The sequence below is a fragment of the Macaca thibetana genome, chromosome 9 (assembly GCF_024542745.1).
Source record: "Macaca thibetana thibetana isolate TM-01 chromosome 9, ASM2454274v1, whole genome shotgun sequence".
In the NCBI taxonomy this organism is placed as follows: domain Eukaryota; kingdom Metazoa; phylum Chordata; class Mammalia; order Primates; family Cercopithecidae; genus Macaca; species Macaca thibetana.
In genome coordinates this window covers 56,616,902-56,633,753 of record NC_065586.1, presented here as the reverse complement: position 1 = coordinate 56,633,753, position 16,852 = coordinate 56,616,902, and the positions used below count along the sequence as shown (strand labels likewise).

Genomic DNA, 16,852 nt, shown 5'->3' with positions numbered 1-16,852 from the left:
CTTGTCAGAGCAACATGAATTCTGCTAAAATTGAAGTAAGAACAAACAGCAAATTTGTGGTGAAGCTTGGGTGGAAGAAAGGTGAAATGATTGAAGCTTTACAAAAAGTTTATGGGGAGAATGCCCCATGGAAATCAGCAGTTTAAAAATGGTTAACTTGTTTTAAGAAGGGGAAAAAAAAAAAAAAGAAAATGTGGCACATATACACCATGGAATACTATGCAGCCATCAAAAAGGATGAGTTTGTGTCCTTTGTAGGGACATGGATGCAGCTGGAAACCATCATTCTTAGCAAACTATCACAAGAACAGAAAACCAAACACCGCATGTTCTCACTCATAGGTGGGAACTGAACAATGAGATCACTTGGACTCAGGAAGGGGAACATCACACACCGGGGCCTATCATGGGGAGGGGGGAGGGGGGAGGGATTGCATTGGGAGTTATACCTGATGTAAATGACGAGTTGATGGGTGCAGCACACCAACATGGCACAAGTATACATATGTAACAAACCTGCACGTTATGCACATGTACCCTACAACTTAAAGTATAATAATAATAAATAAATAAATAAATAAATAAATAAAAAAGAAGGGATGAGATGATGTTGCAGGTAAAGCCCACAGTGGCAGACCAGCTACATCAATTTGCATGGAAAAAATTAATACCGTTTGTGCAATAACTGAAGAGGACCAGTGATTAACAGCAGAAACAATAATCAACACCACATCTCAATTGATTCAGCTTACACAATTTTGACTGAAAAATTAAAGCTGAGCAAACTTTCCATTTGATGGGTGCCAAAACTGTTGCTCCCAGATTGGCTGCAAACAAGAATAGAGCTTTCAATGGAAATTTTAAACAAGCAGGATCAAGATCCTGAAGCATTTTTCTGAAGAGTTGCAAAAGGAGATAAAGCATGGCTTTCCCAGTATCATGCTGAAGCAAGGCACAATCAAAGCAACGGCTATGAAGAGGTGAAAGTGGTCCAGTCAAACCAAAAGTGGACTGGTCAAAGGCAAAGTTCATGGCAACATTTTTTTGGGATGCTCAAGGCATTTTGTTTGTTGACTTTCTGGAGGGCCAAAGAACAACATCTTCTCATTATGAAAGTATTCTGAGAAAGGTAGTCAAAGTTTTAGCAGAAAAATATCGAGGAAAACTTCACCAGAGAGTTCTTCTCCAGCACGACAATGCTCCTATTCCTCTCATAAACAAGGTAAATTTGGTAAGGATTTCAATGGGAAATCATTAGGCATCACCTTACAGCCCTGATTTGGCTCCTTTTGACTTCTTTTTGTTTTCTAATCTTAAAAAGCCTGTAAAGGGCACCCATTTTCCTTCAGTTAATAATGTAACATAGACCACATTAATATGGTTAAATTCCCAACACCCTCAGTTCTTTAGGGATGGATTAAGAGCTGGTATCATCACTTATAAAGTGTCTTGACCTTGATGGAGTTCATGTTGATAAATAAAATTTATGATTTTAATTTTAATTTTTTAATTCAGTTTTTCCACTAATATTTTGAAGTTCCCTCCTATTTTTGCTTTATAGATTTAGATGCCATGATAATTTCAGTCTGGTATCTGTGATTGTGTGATTACACTGCACTTTTATCATAAAAAATACCATGCTTTTTCTTGTTCGCTAATTTTTGTCTTCATGTTAACATTATCTGATATTATTAATCTGCTATTCTCTGCTTAAACCAAAAATTCTAATTGATCCAAATACCTTTGCATATGCTTTTACTTTCAACTGTTCTAAGCTCCTTTTTTTAATTTTTAATTTTTATTTTAAGCTCCAAGGTACATGTGCAGGTTTCTTACATATGTCAACATGTGTGCCATGGTCGTTTACTGCACCTATTAACCCATCACCTATGTATTAAGCCCAGCATGCATTAGCTATTTTTTCTAATGCTCTCTCTCTCCCCACTACACCCCCCCAACAGGCCCCAGTATGAATTGTTTCCCTCCCTATGTCCATGTGTTCTCATTGTTCAGCTCCCACTTATAGTGAGAACATGTGATGTTTGGTTTTCTGTGCTTGAGTAAGTTTGCTGAGGATAATGGCTTCCAGTTCCAACCATGTCCCCATGAAGGACATGATCTCATTCCTTTTTATGGCTGCATAGTATTCCATGGTGTATGTGTACCACATTTTATCTATTCAGTCTATCATTGATGAGCATTTGGGTTGATTCTATGTCTTTGCTATTGTGAGTAGTGCTGCAATAAAGTTTATTTTTTGATAACATTTTTATGCAGCATAATTTTTGGGTTTAGTTTTCTACCATAGGTCTTTAAAAAAATAAAGTTAGCCCATTTTTATTTACTTATATGTTTGTCTCAGATTTGCCATCATATTTTCTATCTTTTCTATTTTTTGTTGCCCCTTTTGATGGTTCATCTATAATTTAGTAAACTACATACCTATGTTTGCTTTGCGTAGGTGTGATAGTTCCAAAACTTCAGAAATTTTCTCTATATTTCATTTTTAATGCCCCTAGCACCACTCTTTTAACAGCAGCTTTTCCTCTGATGCATTCAAGAGTTATTTGAGTTTGGCAGGGCAGGGAGACTCTGACCTACAGATGACAATCCTTAAAACTTTTAGCCTTGGCCTCATCCTAGATTCCACTTACCTGCTCATTTGTGTCTCTTCAGGGAAGCAGTGGCCCTGACTATCAGAGAGAAAGGAACTCCAGAGGGTGGAAAAGAATAGGAAACACCTGAATGTCCTAAAAAGTGGGTAGACTTTTAACTTAGATCTATACATAAATTAGAATATTAATTTTCTATCGCTTTTTATTCTTAAAATTTAATTTTGTCATTTTACTACTTTCAATAGATAAGTTAATTAAAGGATACATTAATTAAAAGGATGTTAATTATATCTATTAATCTGGAGGGAATATACTTATATATTTCTAATTAAGAAAGGCAATTTGTAAAATCTTGTTTGTAATATGAGCTTTTTATTTGCCAAAAAATTATTAAACATTTCCCCACCTATTTTATACATTTGCATTGGTTTCACAATGGAGGAGTGGAAAATATAAAGGAGGTTTGAGGAGATTACTTTAAATATAAATATATTTTCATTGTTTATGGTGAGCATATGCTAGTTTTGAAATTTTAAAAAGAAATTTATTTAAGAAATTAAAAAACTAGGTAACTTTAAAGTAAATCACATAGGAAGTTCAGTTAGAGAAATATAAATGGAAAAATTGGCAACAAAATGTCAAAAGATGTTTAACTTTGCTCATAATTTAAAAATTTAAATGTAGTTGAAATGAAAATTTACTTTCAAATCTCAGATTCGGCCGGGCGCGGTGGCTCAAGCCTGTAATCCCAGCACTTTGGGAGGCCGAGACGGGCGGATCACGAGGTCAGGAGATCGAGACCATCCTGGCTAACACAGTGAAACCCCGTCTCTACTAAAAATACAAAAAGTTAGCCGGGCGAGGTGGCAGGCGCCTGTAGTCCCAGCTACTCGGGAGGCTGAGGCAGGAGAATGGCGTGAACCCGGGAGGCGGAGCTTGCAGTGAGCTGAGATCCGGCCACTGCACTCCAGCCTGGGTGACAGAGCGAGACTCCGTCTCAAAAAAAAAAAAAAAAAAAAAAAAAAAAAAGAATACACCACCTGTCAAATCTCAGATTGGCCACTATTTGGTGGCCTGCTCTATGACCACTCCTCCTTCTTTTTTGTTTGCTGGATTTCCCACTTAAGCAGTAGAAGAGGTGGTCTCACTCCCAATCTAACATGGGAGGCTCAAAGTCTAAATCAAATGTGTAATTATTATACCCTTTTCATATCAAATCTTTTATTATTTTGAGTGTGGTCATGGGACCTCATTCTGGTCAATGGGATCCAAAAGAAAGTGTACTAGGTGACTCGAGAAAATGTTTCTTCTTCAATTTATAAAAAAGTCCCATGAGAAAAACTAACCTCTTCTTCATTTATAGAACTTTGTTTTGTTTGTATGTGACCACTACAGTAGTCGTAGCTGTCCTTTGGCAATAAGCGCAGCCATTGTCAGTGTGTTGAAGAAGACAATAGAACACAAAAATGGAAAGCTCCTAGGTTCTTGGTAACAAGGTTGAGCTGCTGAATCAACCAACTCTATAACTAACACACCTGTGGACTTTCCATTTCCAGAACTAATTTTTAGTTGGACATTCTATTACTTACAGTGAAAAGCGTCCTGGTTAATATAATAACCCATGTAGAAGAGGGTGCAGAAAGCCAGAATGCCGGGGTAGAGGGTAGAATTATGATTTAAAACATCTTCTGTGGGGGATAGTTTGGCAAATCAACTACAACTGCACTTAAAACTTTTTTTTTTTAATGACAAAGCAATTCCATTTCTGGGAATTTAACCTACTGCTATGCTTACATTTGTGGGTGAAATAGCCAAAGAATAAACACAACCTAATAATCATCAATAGGGGAAAGGTTAAATAGATGATTTTTATATGGAATACTATGCAGCCCTTAGGAAGATTGATGGATGGACCAAAAAATCTACACATTATATTGTTTTAAAAAGGTATATAGAGTGTATTTAAAGTGTTATAAAGTATATAGCATAATATGTTTGGATTATGATTGTATATACAAAGACTTTCTGGAAGGATGAAGAAGAAACTATTAACCATGGTTGTCTTAGGGAGGGGAGCTGGATGTCTAAGACAGAAATGGGAGGGAGACTTATTTTCAGTGTTTATTCTGTATCTTTAAAATGTGTGCCAATTGTATGCATAATCTATTGTGCTCAATTAATTTTATTTTAATTAATTAATAGATAAAAGATTCTTGGAGTGCGTATCAGTTTTTGGGAAGATGCCTTGATGTAAAAAGGACTGCACAAAATAGAATGAGGTCAGGACCCAGTGCGGTGCTATTGAGTTGAGCGCTGAGGATGAATGTACGCAGAGCCTCACAATTAGGTAGCTCAGGCCTGCAGCCTCCTTCTGTGGGCAGGTAGAGTTCTCCTGCTGCTGCATTGGTGCTGGGGATGCAATTACAGGAAGAACAGTTTGTTGGGGGATGAGACTCCTGCTTGCTAGCCTGGCAGGTCCAGAGCTCAACAACTGTGGCAAAGCAGCAAACTCAGAGTACTGGATAAACTGTCACTATGTCTCACACTTTCCTGCTTTATACACGCCACTTGGAAACTGGCAGCTACGAGATGTAGAGCTCTGGGATGGTCTTTGGAGTCAAAAGAACTACATCCTGGTAATGCCACTTAAATGCAGGGTAACCATAGGCTCTTATTTATTATAAATTTATTTTGTTAGCTAGTTAAACTTACTTATTAATTTTCCTAAAAGAATTATCTTCAACATTTTTCCAATAGTAAAAATTATGCATGTTTGATCTACATAAACCTAAATAAAATGGAAATGTATAAAGTGAAAAGCAAAACTCCTTCCTGTCTCTTAATTTTTCCCCTTTGCTTCCTACTACTCTGATAATCACTGCTTATGACTTGACCTTATTTCCTCCCCAGTTTTAATGATGAACAAATAAACCTAATTGTTTAACACAAATAGGATTCTACTATACATTTTATTTTCTCCCTGTAAGCAATATAGACCAAGAATCAGCATAATTTTTTTTGTGAAAAGTAAGATGGTAAATATTTACGCTTTATGAACCTTATCCTTTATCCCAGATACTGAACTCTGCTGTTGTATCAGAAACTCAGCTATAGATGATATGTAAATGAATGGGCATAGCTGTGTTTCAATAAAACTTTATTTAGGAAACAAGCAAGTGGCAGGCTGCATTTTCCTTCAAGACACGGTTCACCAACCCCTAATATATAATAGTTAAGTCTAACTCATCTTTTTTACTGGCACTCCATGGAATGGGTGAACAAATTCACCTCAATAGTCACCCACATATAGATATTAAAAGTCATTTCCCTCAGAAGCGCTCTTAAATAAGCACCAGTTATCCACTAGTTGGATTAGCTGATGTCTGTCTCCTTTCTCCTGTGAACAAGTTAACGGCTTTCCGTGGTGTACTGAAGTTGTGTGCCTTGCACAGAACTCCTTACTTCATCTGTGTCCTTTGGATTTCACCAGGTGAGCTGACCAGCAGTCTCGAGCTTGTTTAAACATCTGAACTTGTTATTGTAGTATGCAATTGAATTAAACAGTATGTTAACCAGAGAAATGGAAGTGAAGGAAAGACATTGTTGACTCCAGAAAAATGAAGTTGATTATTTTTGGAAACACCTAATTAAAGTGCTTTTTCAAAAAAAAATTGTTGAATTAGGGTGAGTTAATTACAATAGACTAAAAACCAGCGAGCATGTGATAGGCTTTGGGGTGAAGGACCCATAGCATCAGCTGCTTGGGAGAGGAGGCCAAGCAGCCAGGCTGAGTCTGGGTTCAGGTTCAGCCCTGGTCCCTCTTCGATTTTCAGAAGCTTGACTGGTCTGGGGAATCTGCCTTCTGCCTGATGAAGCCCCAGGCTCTCATCTTGTCCGATCTTCTTTCCTGGGTCTTAGGGGACCTCATGTCTGACTATATTTAGCCTATGTTTTTATACTCTCTGAATGTGAGAGGTTATTAAGCATAAGATTCTGTTTCTCCTCTCAAAGGCTGGTCCAGTAACATTTAAAATAGCGTTAAGTCTATATTTACATTTTGATGTCACTCATGCTTTATTTCCTTAGCAGACTGTCTATTCTGTTCCACTCATGTTTTTCTCCCAAGCAGAATCTATCTTATCTGACATTGCAAAGCAGTTAACATTGATTCTGGTGAATGGTCTACTTTGATTTTTGCTACAGGGAGATTTTAGTACAAATTCACATATATTGTTTTCTCAACAAATGGAAAATTGTGTTCCACATTCATTGTGCTGGGTTTGCCGAGCCTGCTATTTTGTAACTCACTGTCTCATCTCTTTTATTTGCCTTCTCTGTCACTGTCAATGTTTTCCTAATACTTCATCCTTTATGCAGACTCCTTCCTTGGAGCTGAATTTGGCAGTGGAGTTTGCCTAACTAATGGGGACCATATGCTCTGCAATTACATTCCCCAACAACATTCAGATTTGTTAGCAAATATTGGAGAAGGCAAGTTGAGAAACTGGAGCGCAAAGGACTATCAGGAACTGGCACATTCTGACAGGTAAACCTGCATTTGCTGACCACTGGGAATAAGTTCCAGTTGGGGCTTTTATTGACTTAGGTAGAAGGGGGATTTATTATTTAAAATATCTATCAATTGGTATACTCCTCTTCAAATAGCTAAGTGCCCCTCTGATGTGTTCCCAATGGCAAACTGTGCTTTCCCCTAGAGATCGATTTTTAATACATGGCTATCACCTGTTTATTTGTTGATCCCAACCCTCCCCAAGACTGGAGAACTGGAATCATAGAATTCCTCACTGTTGTTTTCCCAGCTCCCAGCAGAGGACTGTTAACATAATAGCTATTCAGTAAATATTTGGCTAATGAGCAAATGAAACAATCTCTAGAATGCATTAAATCCCAACACATTCTACACATCACATCTATATACCTTGGATGGCTTTTTGCCATTCTCCAGGTCCTTCCCTTTCTGTAGGCTGGACCAGCTTTGCCCTTGGGAGTCCAGGTCCCTGAAAAGAGTGCAAACTCTGAAGGTTCTGAAGAAGGTTTAGAGCATGGCCCAACATGGCAGGATTAGTTTTTAAGGGCTTTTTCTTTTCTTTTTTTTTTTTTTTCTGCTTTTAAAATGTCCATCTGTTGCCCTGTTGGGGATGAGTGTGGAGTAGGATGAGTCAAACCTTTAGCAGATTGTCCTGAGTTTTGATAAGCTAAATGCAGGGGAAAGAACACCATTTGTCTATGCAAATGGCAGGAAATGGTAACTAGCTTGAGAGTGGGTGGCTGAGGGCAGAAATGCTTTAGCTTTTCAGGGACTTATTGAAAGATGTGCATTTTTTTAGTGCCCTGCTTGCTGGAGCCTTCTGCAGGAGCACCTGTCCCATTGGCCCCAGTGTGGCTATGTAGGGCTCTCAGGCACTACGTTGAATGACAGCAGCACTTTCTCTCCATGCCTATTGCAGTCTTAAGCAGCACCCACTGACTGGCTCCTTGAAGACCATGGAGGTGGGGAGGTCTATTTGCACTTGAAGCTGCAAAGGGAAGCTCATGATTTCAATCAATCCACAACTTTGCCTTCATGGAGGAGCATGGAGGGAGGAGACAAAAGCAGACTGATTAGAACTCAGGGACCTCACCACCCCCAGCCCACCTCTCACCCCCATGGCATGTGACTGCTACAAAGACACAAGAAACACTCCTTATTTTAGAACACAAATACATAAATTTTTAATCTGCGAAAAATACAAAATGAAACCATGTACAAGTTATGTACAAACCCTTTTTACAAGACAAGAGAGTTATCACTGGTTGTTACAGATGACAGAGTTGGGTAGATCATTTCAGAGCACCAGCATATATTCTCTTCTTCAATTCCTGTCAGGTCAGAGTAATTAATCATAATCATAATCATAATGCCAACAAAGATCGAAAGATGAATAAGCCACGCTCTTTTTCCTTAATGAACATGTAGGCTGCACTCTGCATGTGTGTACTTTTTTTTTTTCTTTGTCCCCTAAAGAAACCTTGAAGTGCAAGTTTTGGTGTTACGCAGAGGAAGGTTTCTTTTCAACATCTGGGTGGTGGGATGTGGGCCAGAAGTTTTAGGCAGGATGTGATTGTGCCACCTGGGAATGGAACGTTTTTAATTAGGATTTCCCAACAGATCTGGGTTTATGTTTGAAATTTTGCAGTTCTGGTCAAAGGCATGTCAGACCGTATTGAGCGGAAGGAAGGGGAGGAGAGCGAGTGCTCTGGGGCAGATGGGATTCTGGTTTTGTGTGGAAGTGAGGCTCGGTCCACCTTGTGGGTGGGGCTCCTGTCCCTGCCAGCAGCCTTCCCATGCTGACCCTGAGTCCCATGGGAGAGAAGCACTGGGTCACTCTGGCAGGCATGTGCCAGTGCCTTGTGTACATTTCCATCTAACATTCTAAACAGTGGGGCCCAGTAGTGCTTCCCAAAGCAGGCAAGGCCAAGAGCACTGGTGTCACTTCTGCCCCTGTTCTGTTAACTAGCAAGACGGAGGAGAAGCAGCAGCACAGAAGTCCTCAAGGGATAAGCAAAGGAAACCTTTCTAAACTGAAAAACCTACCTAAAGATAAAGTCCACTTTCACCTGGCCAGAACATCTCTTCTCACACTGCCTGTTCAGAAAAGCCACCAAAGCAGTGTGGTTGTAGCATTTGTTTTCAGACCCCTGAAACTAAGGGTGCAGGGTGTGTGCTGTTCAGGGAGGGAAGAAGAACAGTACAGACATGGACAGGAACGTGAAAGGTGATGCCCACCTTGAAACCCCTCCCTCCTGAGTCCTCCAGAAAGACTGCCAATCGCCACACTACCTGTCCAGCCTCCATCCACCATGGCAGCCACAGTGACACATAGTGGCTGAGTGACTGCCCACCTGGGCCAGATCTCATGACAAGCTCTGGGAATATGGACAAATAAGCAGAGTGAGTCCTTCGAGTGAGTCCTTTGACTTCTACATCACCATCTCCAACACCTTTCATCTCCAGCCTCATAGATGATCTGTCCTCTCTTTCTTAAAATTCCCCTTTTATTTCTCATTTTCCTGGTTCCAGAGTACCCTAGATCTCCTGTCCCAAGAAGGTCTACTTATTTTGCTCCTTTTTAGTCCTGAAAAACATGACTTTAGCTTACAAACACATCTCTGCCAGCTGATCTAAACCTATACTTTCTCCCTAAAATAATTCATCCAGGATCCTCACTTTCTAAGTGCCTCTGTGGATCTGGCTTCCACATCTGCAGGGCCTGTTGTAGCCCACTTCTTCACACCCCTGTCCCACTCATCTTGCCTATGGGGCCTTCTCTCATGGACAGCTCTCAGCTTTTCCTGCTCTGGATGAACCCAATATAACATTTCTTAGCTGTCATACTCACGGCCTCCCCTTCCTGCCTGCTTCTCTTGTTTTCCTATTCCTCTACATGGTTCTGTCCTTGAGGACAGATTAGGTGTGTGTTCACTGCACAATGAATATACTCTAGACCCACAGCCATTGCCCCATATCCAGTCACTACAATCCCAACCAATCTTCTACAACTATTACAATCTGTAACATTTATTTGTTATTGAGTGTTCACATTTATTAAAAAATTATTTATTGAACACCTGTTTTGTGCAACGTGACCTTTCCAATATATGTGTGCCTTGTGTTCCCAGTTAGGCAGGCGGGCTATCTTTCTCTAATAGCCTTACAGTCGTGAGGACACAATAGCTGCTCAGTAAATATCAATTAGCAGTTACTGATGAACATCACCCACCCTGCCACATGCCAGATAATCCTGCCTTCATACCTGGAATGCTGACCCTCTACTAATCTAACTCCTAAACCCCCCTTTCTCTAGAAATCCTACCTTGCTGAACCACTTCAAACCACAGCATTTCTCCCTTGTTTCATCTCCTACCATATTGAATGTGAAACTATATCGTTAGGGCTCACCCTTTCTCTAATGGCGCTTTGAGCATGTTTTCTTTCTTTAGTTGTATTATAAGCCGATTGATGGCAGTACCTATATTGTGCTCATTTCTCTCCCATCCGCTCCTTTTACAAATATTTAACGGGTGCTAACAGGTTTCTAAGCAAGGGCTCCCTGATTAGCTGCAAGGATGTTTTCATAATGGAAATTCCTATTTGGCAGTTCTGGACTATTAATTATTCTCTACAATTTGTGGATGTCCTGCCTCATGTTCTTATTATATTACTGTCTAGAAAATAGTATGATTGGCCAATTTTTAAAAATTTATGTATCCATTCCTACCCTCTAATCTACTTTGTGAGTTTGTTGCTGACATTCTAGTAATTCAGGAGAGTCAGGACGTTCTACGTCTGATGGTCCTGTGACAGAAAGCAAAGCCAAATGTGTGAGGAAGGGGGGTGTTGCACACGGTGAATTGTTGACTTGGAGTGGGCACCTTTAGCACTCCTTGCTGCTGAGAATATGTTCAGTTTTGTGTGCATTCTCATGATATTTTCCAGGAAGAACTGACATCTCACTACTTTCAGCCTGAAAAATGCACAGCCATTGCTGCCCCATCACTCTTTGCTTAAAACTCTTAGTGGCTTTTCATAACTTTCTAAATCAAGTTTCAAGCTTTTATCTAGGCCTTTAGACTGTACTTTGTAGCCCCTTCCATGAAGTCGCATCTCAGTTTTCCCTAGTTCCCCTACACAAACTTAACACAGTAGACAAAATAGTCAATCTATTGAAATCACATTCCTACAAATACATCATGGCCCATTAAGTCCCATCTCCCTGGAAAACCCTCATATTACACATCTTTCCAGTCCTGTCACCCAATTACTATTGAAATGCCTCCAAAGCCCATCAAGCATTATATGCCTCTGCATTCTTACCAGCCCATGCAGTTCAATGCAAACTCTTCTTTCTTCCAACCTAAAGAACTACTCTTTGTACCAGATGCATGCCCATAACTGATGGTATTTTAAAATACTGCTTATTATATCTTTTTCTTCTTTTCTGTCTTCCTGGATTCTTAATGTATACCCCAAGTTTGTCTTATCTTTAGATAAGGAGTCTCAGGTCCTTTCTGTGATTAAAAAAAAAAAAAATGTCAAAAGAGGAAAGTCTGCTACAGGTGGTCTAAGTCAGAATTCTTTCTCCAATCTATCCATGTGGGGCTATGATATCATGGAGCTTCCAACCATTGTAGGGCTAAAGGTGCCTCTGTCTTTGAGCACATAGGCTTCTTTCTATACATGTTTTAAGCAAGCTTACCATAAAAATTGAAAATTAGGCTCTGTGGTCTCTTAAGAAATAAAATTTAAAATGTTTTCCAAGTTTCCTTATTTTTATGGAATTCTTGAAATTATTAACGACTGATACTTTATTGGAAACAACCAATTGGAAGAGACTGCACTTAAACAACCAATATGACCGAACTAGTACAAACTGTCTAGGAATCATTTCTCATTACTACTCTCTCATAAATAAATCCAAATAGCATCATCACCTCCTCAAATGACCATGGGATTTATATGCTAAATCATCTCTGCTGGATTAAAATAAAATGCCTTTTGGGAATGAGGAGAGGGGCAGAAAGGTAATTTGCCAGAAGATTGTAAGTAAATTCTGTTTCTTTTGCTTTTTAAAGAGGGTGAGTCAGTCCTAATTAGTGAAGATCCTTTCAAGGGTCATGGCAATTGGTGGCTTTACCACCATTCCAAAAGCAGCAAGTAAGAATAAAACAGAAAATGGACAGATTCTGCCCTGGAGCTCAGTGTTCAAGCTGAATGGATCTACTTAGTCTCCTAGGAGTCAAGAAGGCTCACATCTCAGTCAAATGGTTGAATAGTCTTTGTTTCTCTCCCTTCCTACCTTTATTTCTCAATTTCGCCTTTCCTTCCTTCAATGAGGTTCCCTTTGACAATAAAACAATAGATTAAAATTACATTTATGAATGTAAGTAGCTAAGAGATGGTTAGTTTATTAATGAAAGAAAACATCCAAATAAACAGAGGACAGGAAATGAAGTGAGAAGGAAGACTGGTTACTTCCTGAAGATCCACATGGGGAAACATAAATGGGGAAAATGGCAGGAATTTGGGGTCTCTTGAACCTCTAGTTACATACTAGGAATTGGAGACATGGAATAGAGATGAAGGGATTAACTGAAGCTGGGCCTTGAACCAAAAAAAAAAAAAAAAAAAAAAAAAAAAAAAAGGGGGAAAGGAGGGATGAAATTGAGAAGAAAACCCTAGAACAGGTGGTGAAATTTGACCAACGTGATTCAGGTGCTGGCCATTTTTAAATCGTTATAATAATTCATTTCCCTTAATTACAATTAATTGTGATGGTGACTATCATTTCTCCGAAATGAGAAATTTGCATCTTGAACCTAAAAAGACTCTAAGGTGAAAAGCACAGGAATGAACCTACCTATTCTACATCCAGAGCAGAAAATGTTCACCACTCGTGAGTAAGGCTGAGAGTGTTGCCTGGGTGATGCAGCATGAAGGATGATTATTCCAGCCCTGGACACAATAGTCTCCAAACGTTTAGCCAGGAAGAGGCAGCCGCTCCCATGTTCCCACTCCTAACTTAGATCATGTGCCCTGGGACCTGAAGGGACCTTAGAGTCATCTAGAGGAATCACTCTCATTTACAAATGAAGTCACTGAGACGCAGAGAGTTTTAAAAACATTTTCAAAGATCATAGCTGGTTGTAAATGCGGCTCTTGCACCCTCATATTAAATGGTAACTAGGGAATTTGTGCTTTTTCTCCTTTCAACGTGAAAATATCCCAGATTTCTTATGCTTTTTCACTTTTCCTTTATCCAACTCTAAAAAACACTTCCAATTTCCTGTTTATTTAAAATCTTCAATCAATTTTTTACAAAGTACATCATAAGGTGCCAGAACCCTTGGGAAGAAAGAGTTTTGGAATGTTCTCCAACATGCCTTAGTCACAGTCACTTTTATTTAAGGTGTTTTGTAACGGTTCAAGATGATATTCTAAAATATAAAATTGATGAGAAAAAAATAAGTTTTTTCAAGGAGAAAGGTGATGATGGTGATGATATTTTCTGCTCGGTAAACAGCCTGTTGGTGAGTCTTTGATTCCCACAGCACCCAAGAATCATTAGTTTGGGAGAATGGCTTTTCTGGAGCCCTAAACTGGGATGGAAATCAGAGCCTCATAATGTGGACTGTACTAACGAAGACCCTCCTTGGTCTCAGGTGGATGTAGGCAGAAAGACAGACTGTCTCAGCGGAGATGGATGGGACTCAGGGCCAAAGAGCTCAACGAGTAGGAACAAGCCAGGGAGAAGCTCTGGCATTTGCTTGAGCCCTCCAGTGATTTCACAAATCTTACTTGCTTCCACTTCGCTTTCTACTTACCAGGCACCAGCTTTTGCCAAAGGGCCCAACAGCCAGCCATTTTCCTACCTCCTTAACAAAATGCCTCATTTTGTTTTCTAGGCCAGAACAATTCATTATTACAAAGGCAACATAGTATGAACTTATTGCTCTACTTAAGAAAATGAATTTCTACTAATTTGTTTTGTTTTCTCTGGGGGGGTGGTGCTTATGAATCAAGGAGCCCTTTGCTGTAGGAGATGATCCTAACTATTATGATTTTTTTTTTTAAGTTTAGATTCAAATCTCTAGCCACAAATGCATCAATGGATGTGTCGTGGGGTTGGAGTTTGCATTTCTGCTTCCAGATTGCCTTGGTAGGGGAGACACAGGGAAGAGAGGGTAGTGGGAATGGAGCTTTGTGTCCTGTGTCCCTCTAATGGAAGATCCTTTATGTGGCCACCACAGCCTGCCAGAGGAGACCAAATCGCTCTGACAAATTCGGAGGTGGTTATTAGGAGCAGGAGTGAAGAGCCCACTATGGTTCACGAAGGAAAGAAGAGCGTGGATTGACGTGAATGTACTAAGGTGACCCCAGTGCAAAATCATTATGTAAAAGAAGGCCTAGCTTTCAGGAAAGTTGTCAAAATCCTGGCAAAAGGTTCTCCCCACAAACACATTTGACTTCTGTTGGAAACCAAGAAATGTTTATAAGCCTGAATATAGACTGTTGACGTCATTTTAGTCTGCTGAGTAGGCTAGTGATTAATTATAAGTAGTTTTTAAACAATCCAATTGGACATACATTATATTCACAATACTTTTATAGAACTAATTCTACAAAATGTGACGACAGAGTAACCACAGTCCGACAAGTCACTGCAGGACAATGCCTACGAGGTGGAAGCACGACTATATTGGCTCTGCAGGGAGTGGACAGAGGTGGAAGCTCATTTTGCCTACATTGGTAATTGGAGTACTTAGTGGACATATGTCTTCATGATGATCTCATTGCTTTGCTCTGATCTGATTTGCACTACCATAACTAAGTACCACAGGTCATGGTCCAAAGAGTTAATGGACTAGATATCATGAAATTTTGGGGAGATACTTTGGTTAGCTTGGTTCCTTTAAGTGTCCACAGTTTACATTTTTTTAAGAAAATAGAAATCACTATCACATCCATGCTTCTCCAGAGACCTTGATGATCATATCAAAGACTGATAATTTTAAAGTTGAAAGACTTGCTAAGTTGATTGGAACAAAACAGTTGCCGGGAGACTGTACACCTAGCATGCAAGCGACAGCAGAGCTCTGAGACATTGTAATTGCATCTGATGGCTAGAAAAATCTTTTGACCGCAGTTTAAAGTGGCTGATATATTTGATTTCACTGCTGGTAATTTTCAAAGGCCTTTTCTAACAGTCTATATGAAGTGCATTCATTGCTTTCCTTTTGTTATTATTATTTTTTAAATTGTTGTAACAAGTTCACGTGTTTGGCCCCAGCAACTAAATAAAGGAGAGCATGCAAATTAAAATCCCGTCTCCATGATTGTAGAAATTTCCTGGTTTTTAAACAAAAACTCAGTGAGAAGAATGAATGCCCTCTCATAGCCTATGGTAAAGTAAAACTATTGATCAGTTTTACAAACTTCCAGGCTAAAAGCTCTGAGACTTGGGGAGTGGGGAGGAAGTCCACCAGACCCTCCCGAAGTTGACATTACTCGCTCAGGTGGTTTGGAAATACAAAATGAGAAGCATACAGCATGTAGGAGTCCCCACCACTAGAACAGCAAACAGAGCAATGCCTTGTGCGCATCTGGTCCTCAGCTTCCACATCCCAGGCTTGCCCACAACCCTCCTGGTATCCTTAGTTGGCCAGACAAACCTGATCTGCCAATTGTAGAAAAGCAGCAAGAAGGTCTTCCCTTTAAAAATATGAACAAAGGGGTGAGAACTACAGAATGAAAACTAAAACTACAAAAATATGACTTTCAACTGTGAAAATAAATAAGTTTCCATTTATTAAGAGCTGGTGTCAATGCAGATCAAAACACACACCCATCCAGGCGAGGAGCAGGTATTCACCTGTCCCCTTCATCGTCTTTTTTGGACTTACTAAAATACATGTATACATCGTTGGCCATTTTAAAATTGTTTTAATAATTCATTAAAATTAATTACAATTAATTGTGGTGGTGACCATCATTCTCCTCAAAAGAAAAAGAGAGAAAGAAGAGAAAAACGCATTAAGGAGTCTGGCCACTTATTCATTTAGAGTTTGCATTGTTTAGATATAGGGAAGATATTTGACAATGGAAAGAAAAGAAAAAATATATTTTCTTTCTAATAAACAAAAATAATTTAAAATGCTAGAGGCTATACATGACTATTTTAGTATGTTCATTTATAAATGAAATCATTTTCTTTTCCAAAATACATGGAAGCAATATTCAAGGCAGACAAAGAGAAAGATCTGTCTACTTTATTTTCTGGCAATTCTTGCTTATCCTAACGTTTCCACCAGTGATTCAGCATGTAAGAAGAAAAGTCACATCACCATTGATGAAGTTTGTCAGGCTTTAAAAAAATAGTTCTGGTCTCCTGGGAGTCAACATTCATCTTCAACTTCTCTGATTGGTGGAATCAAGCTGCTTGTGGATTTATATTGGTTGATCTGGTTAGCCATGTGGGTACTCATGGGCTTGATTTGAATGTTTCTGGGATAGGCATTATCCGGTTCATCTGTAAACCATTTCTTTTCTGCTAAAGGGCAAAATGGATAGAGAACAAGAAGGAGAAATTAGAAGTTTAATTAGTCCTAAGGCAAAGCCTTTGGAAAGTTCATTGAAAAACGCAAAAAGGTAATCAATAGAAGCCAACAGTGAGTTAATT

General features: G+C 39.3%; 1 protein-coding gene across 22 annotated transcripts in view; it reads right to left on the bottom strand.

Moving 5' to 3' along the window:
• Window positions 1–8,323: 8,323 nt before the first annotated feature.
• The window catches only part of KCNMA1 (potassium calcium-activated channel subfamily M alpha 1), a 762,662-nt gene continuing 754,133 nt past the window's right edge, over window positions 8,324–16,852 (bottom strand). For 11 of the 22 annotated variants that reach the window (XM_050803365.1, XM_050803370.1, XM_050803367.1 and 8 more), the window contains one exon: window positions 8,324–16,720. In XM_050803365.1, the coding sequence (XP_050659322.1) occupies window positions 16,569–16,720 (152 nt within the window). In that variant the 3' untranslated portion in view covers window positions 8,324–16,568. Of the gene's footprint in view, window positions 16,724–16,852 lie in introns of all 22 variants that reach the window. The other 11 variants (XM_050803364.1, XM_050803369.1, XM_050803366.1 and 8 more) reach the window with 2 other exon arrangements.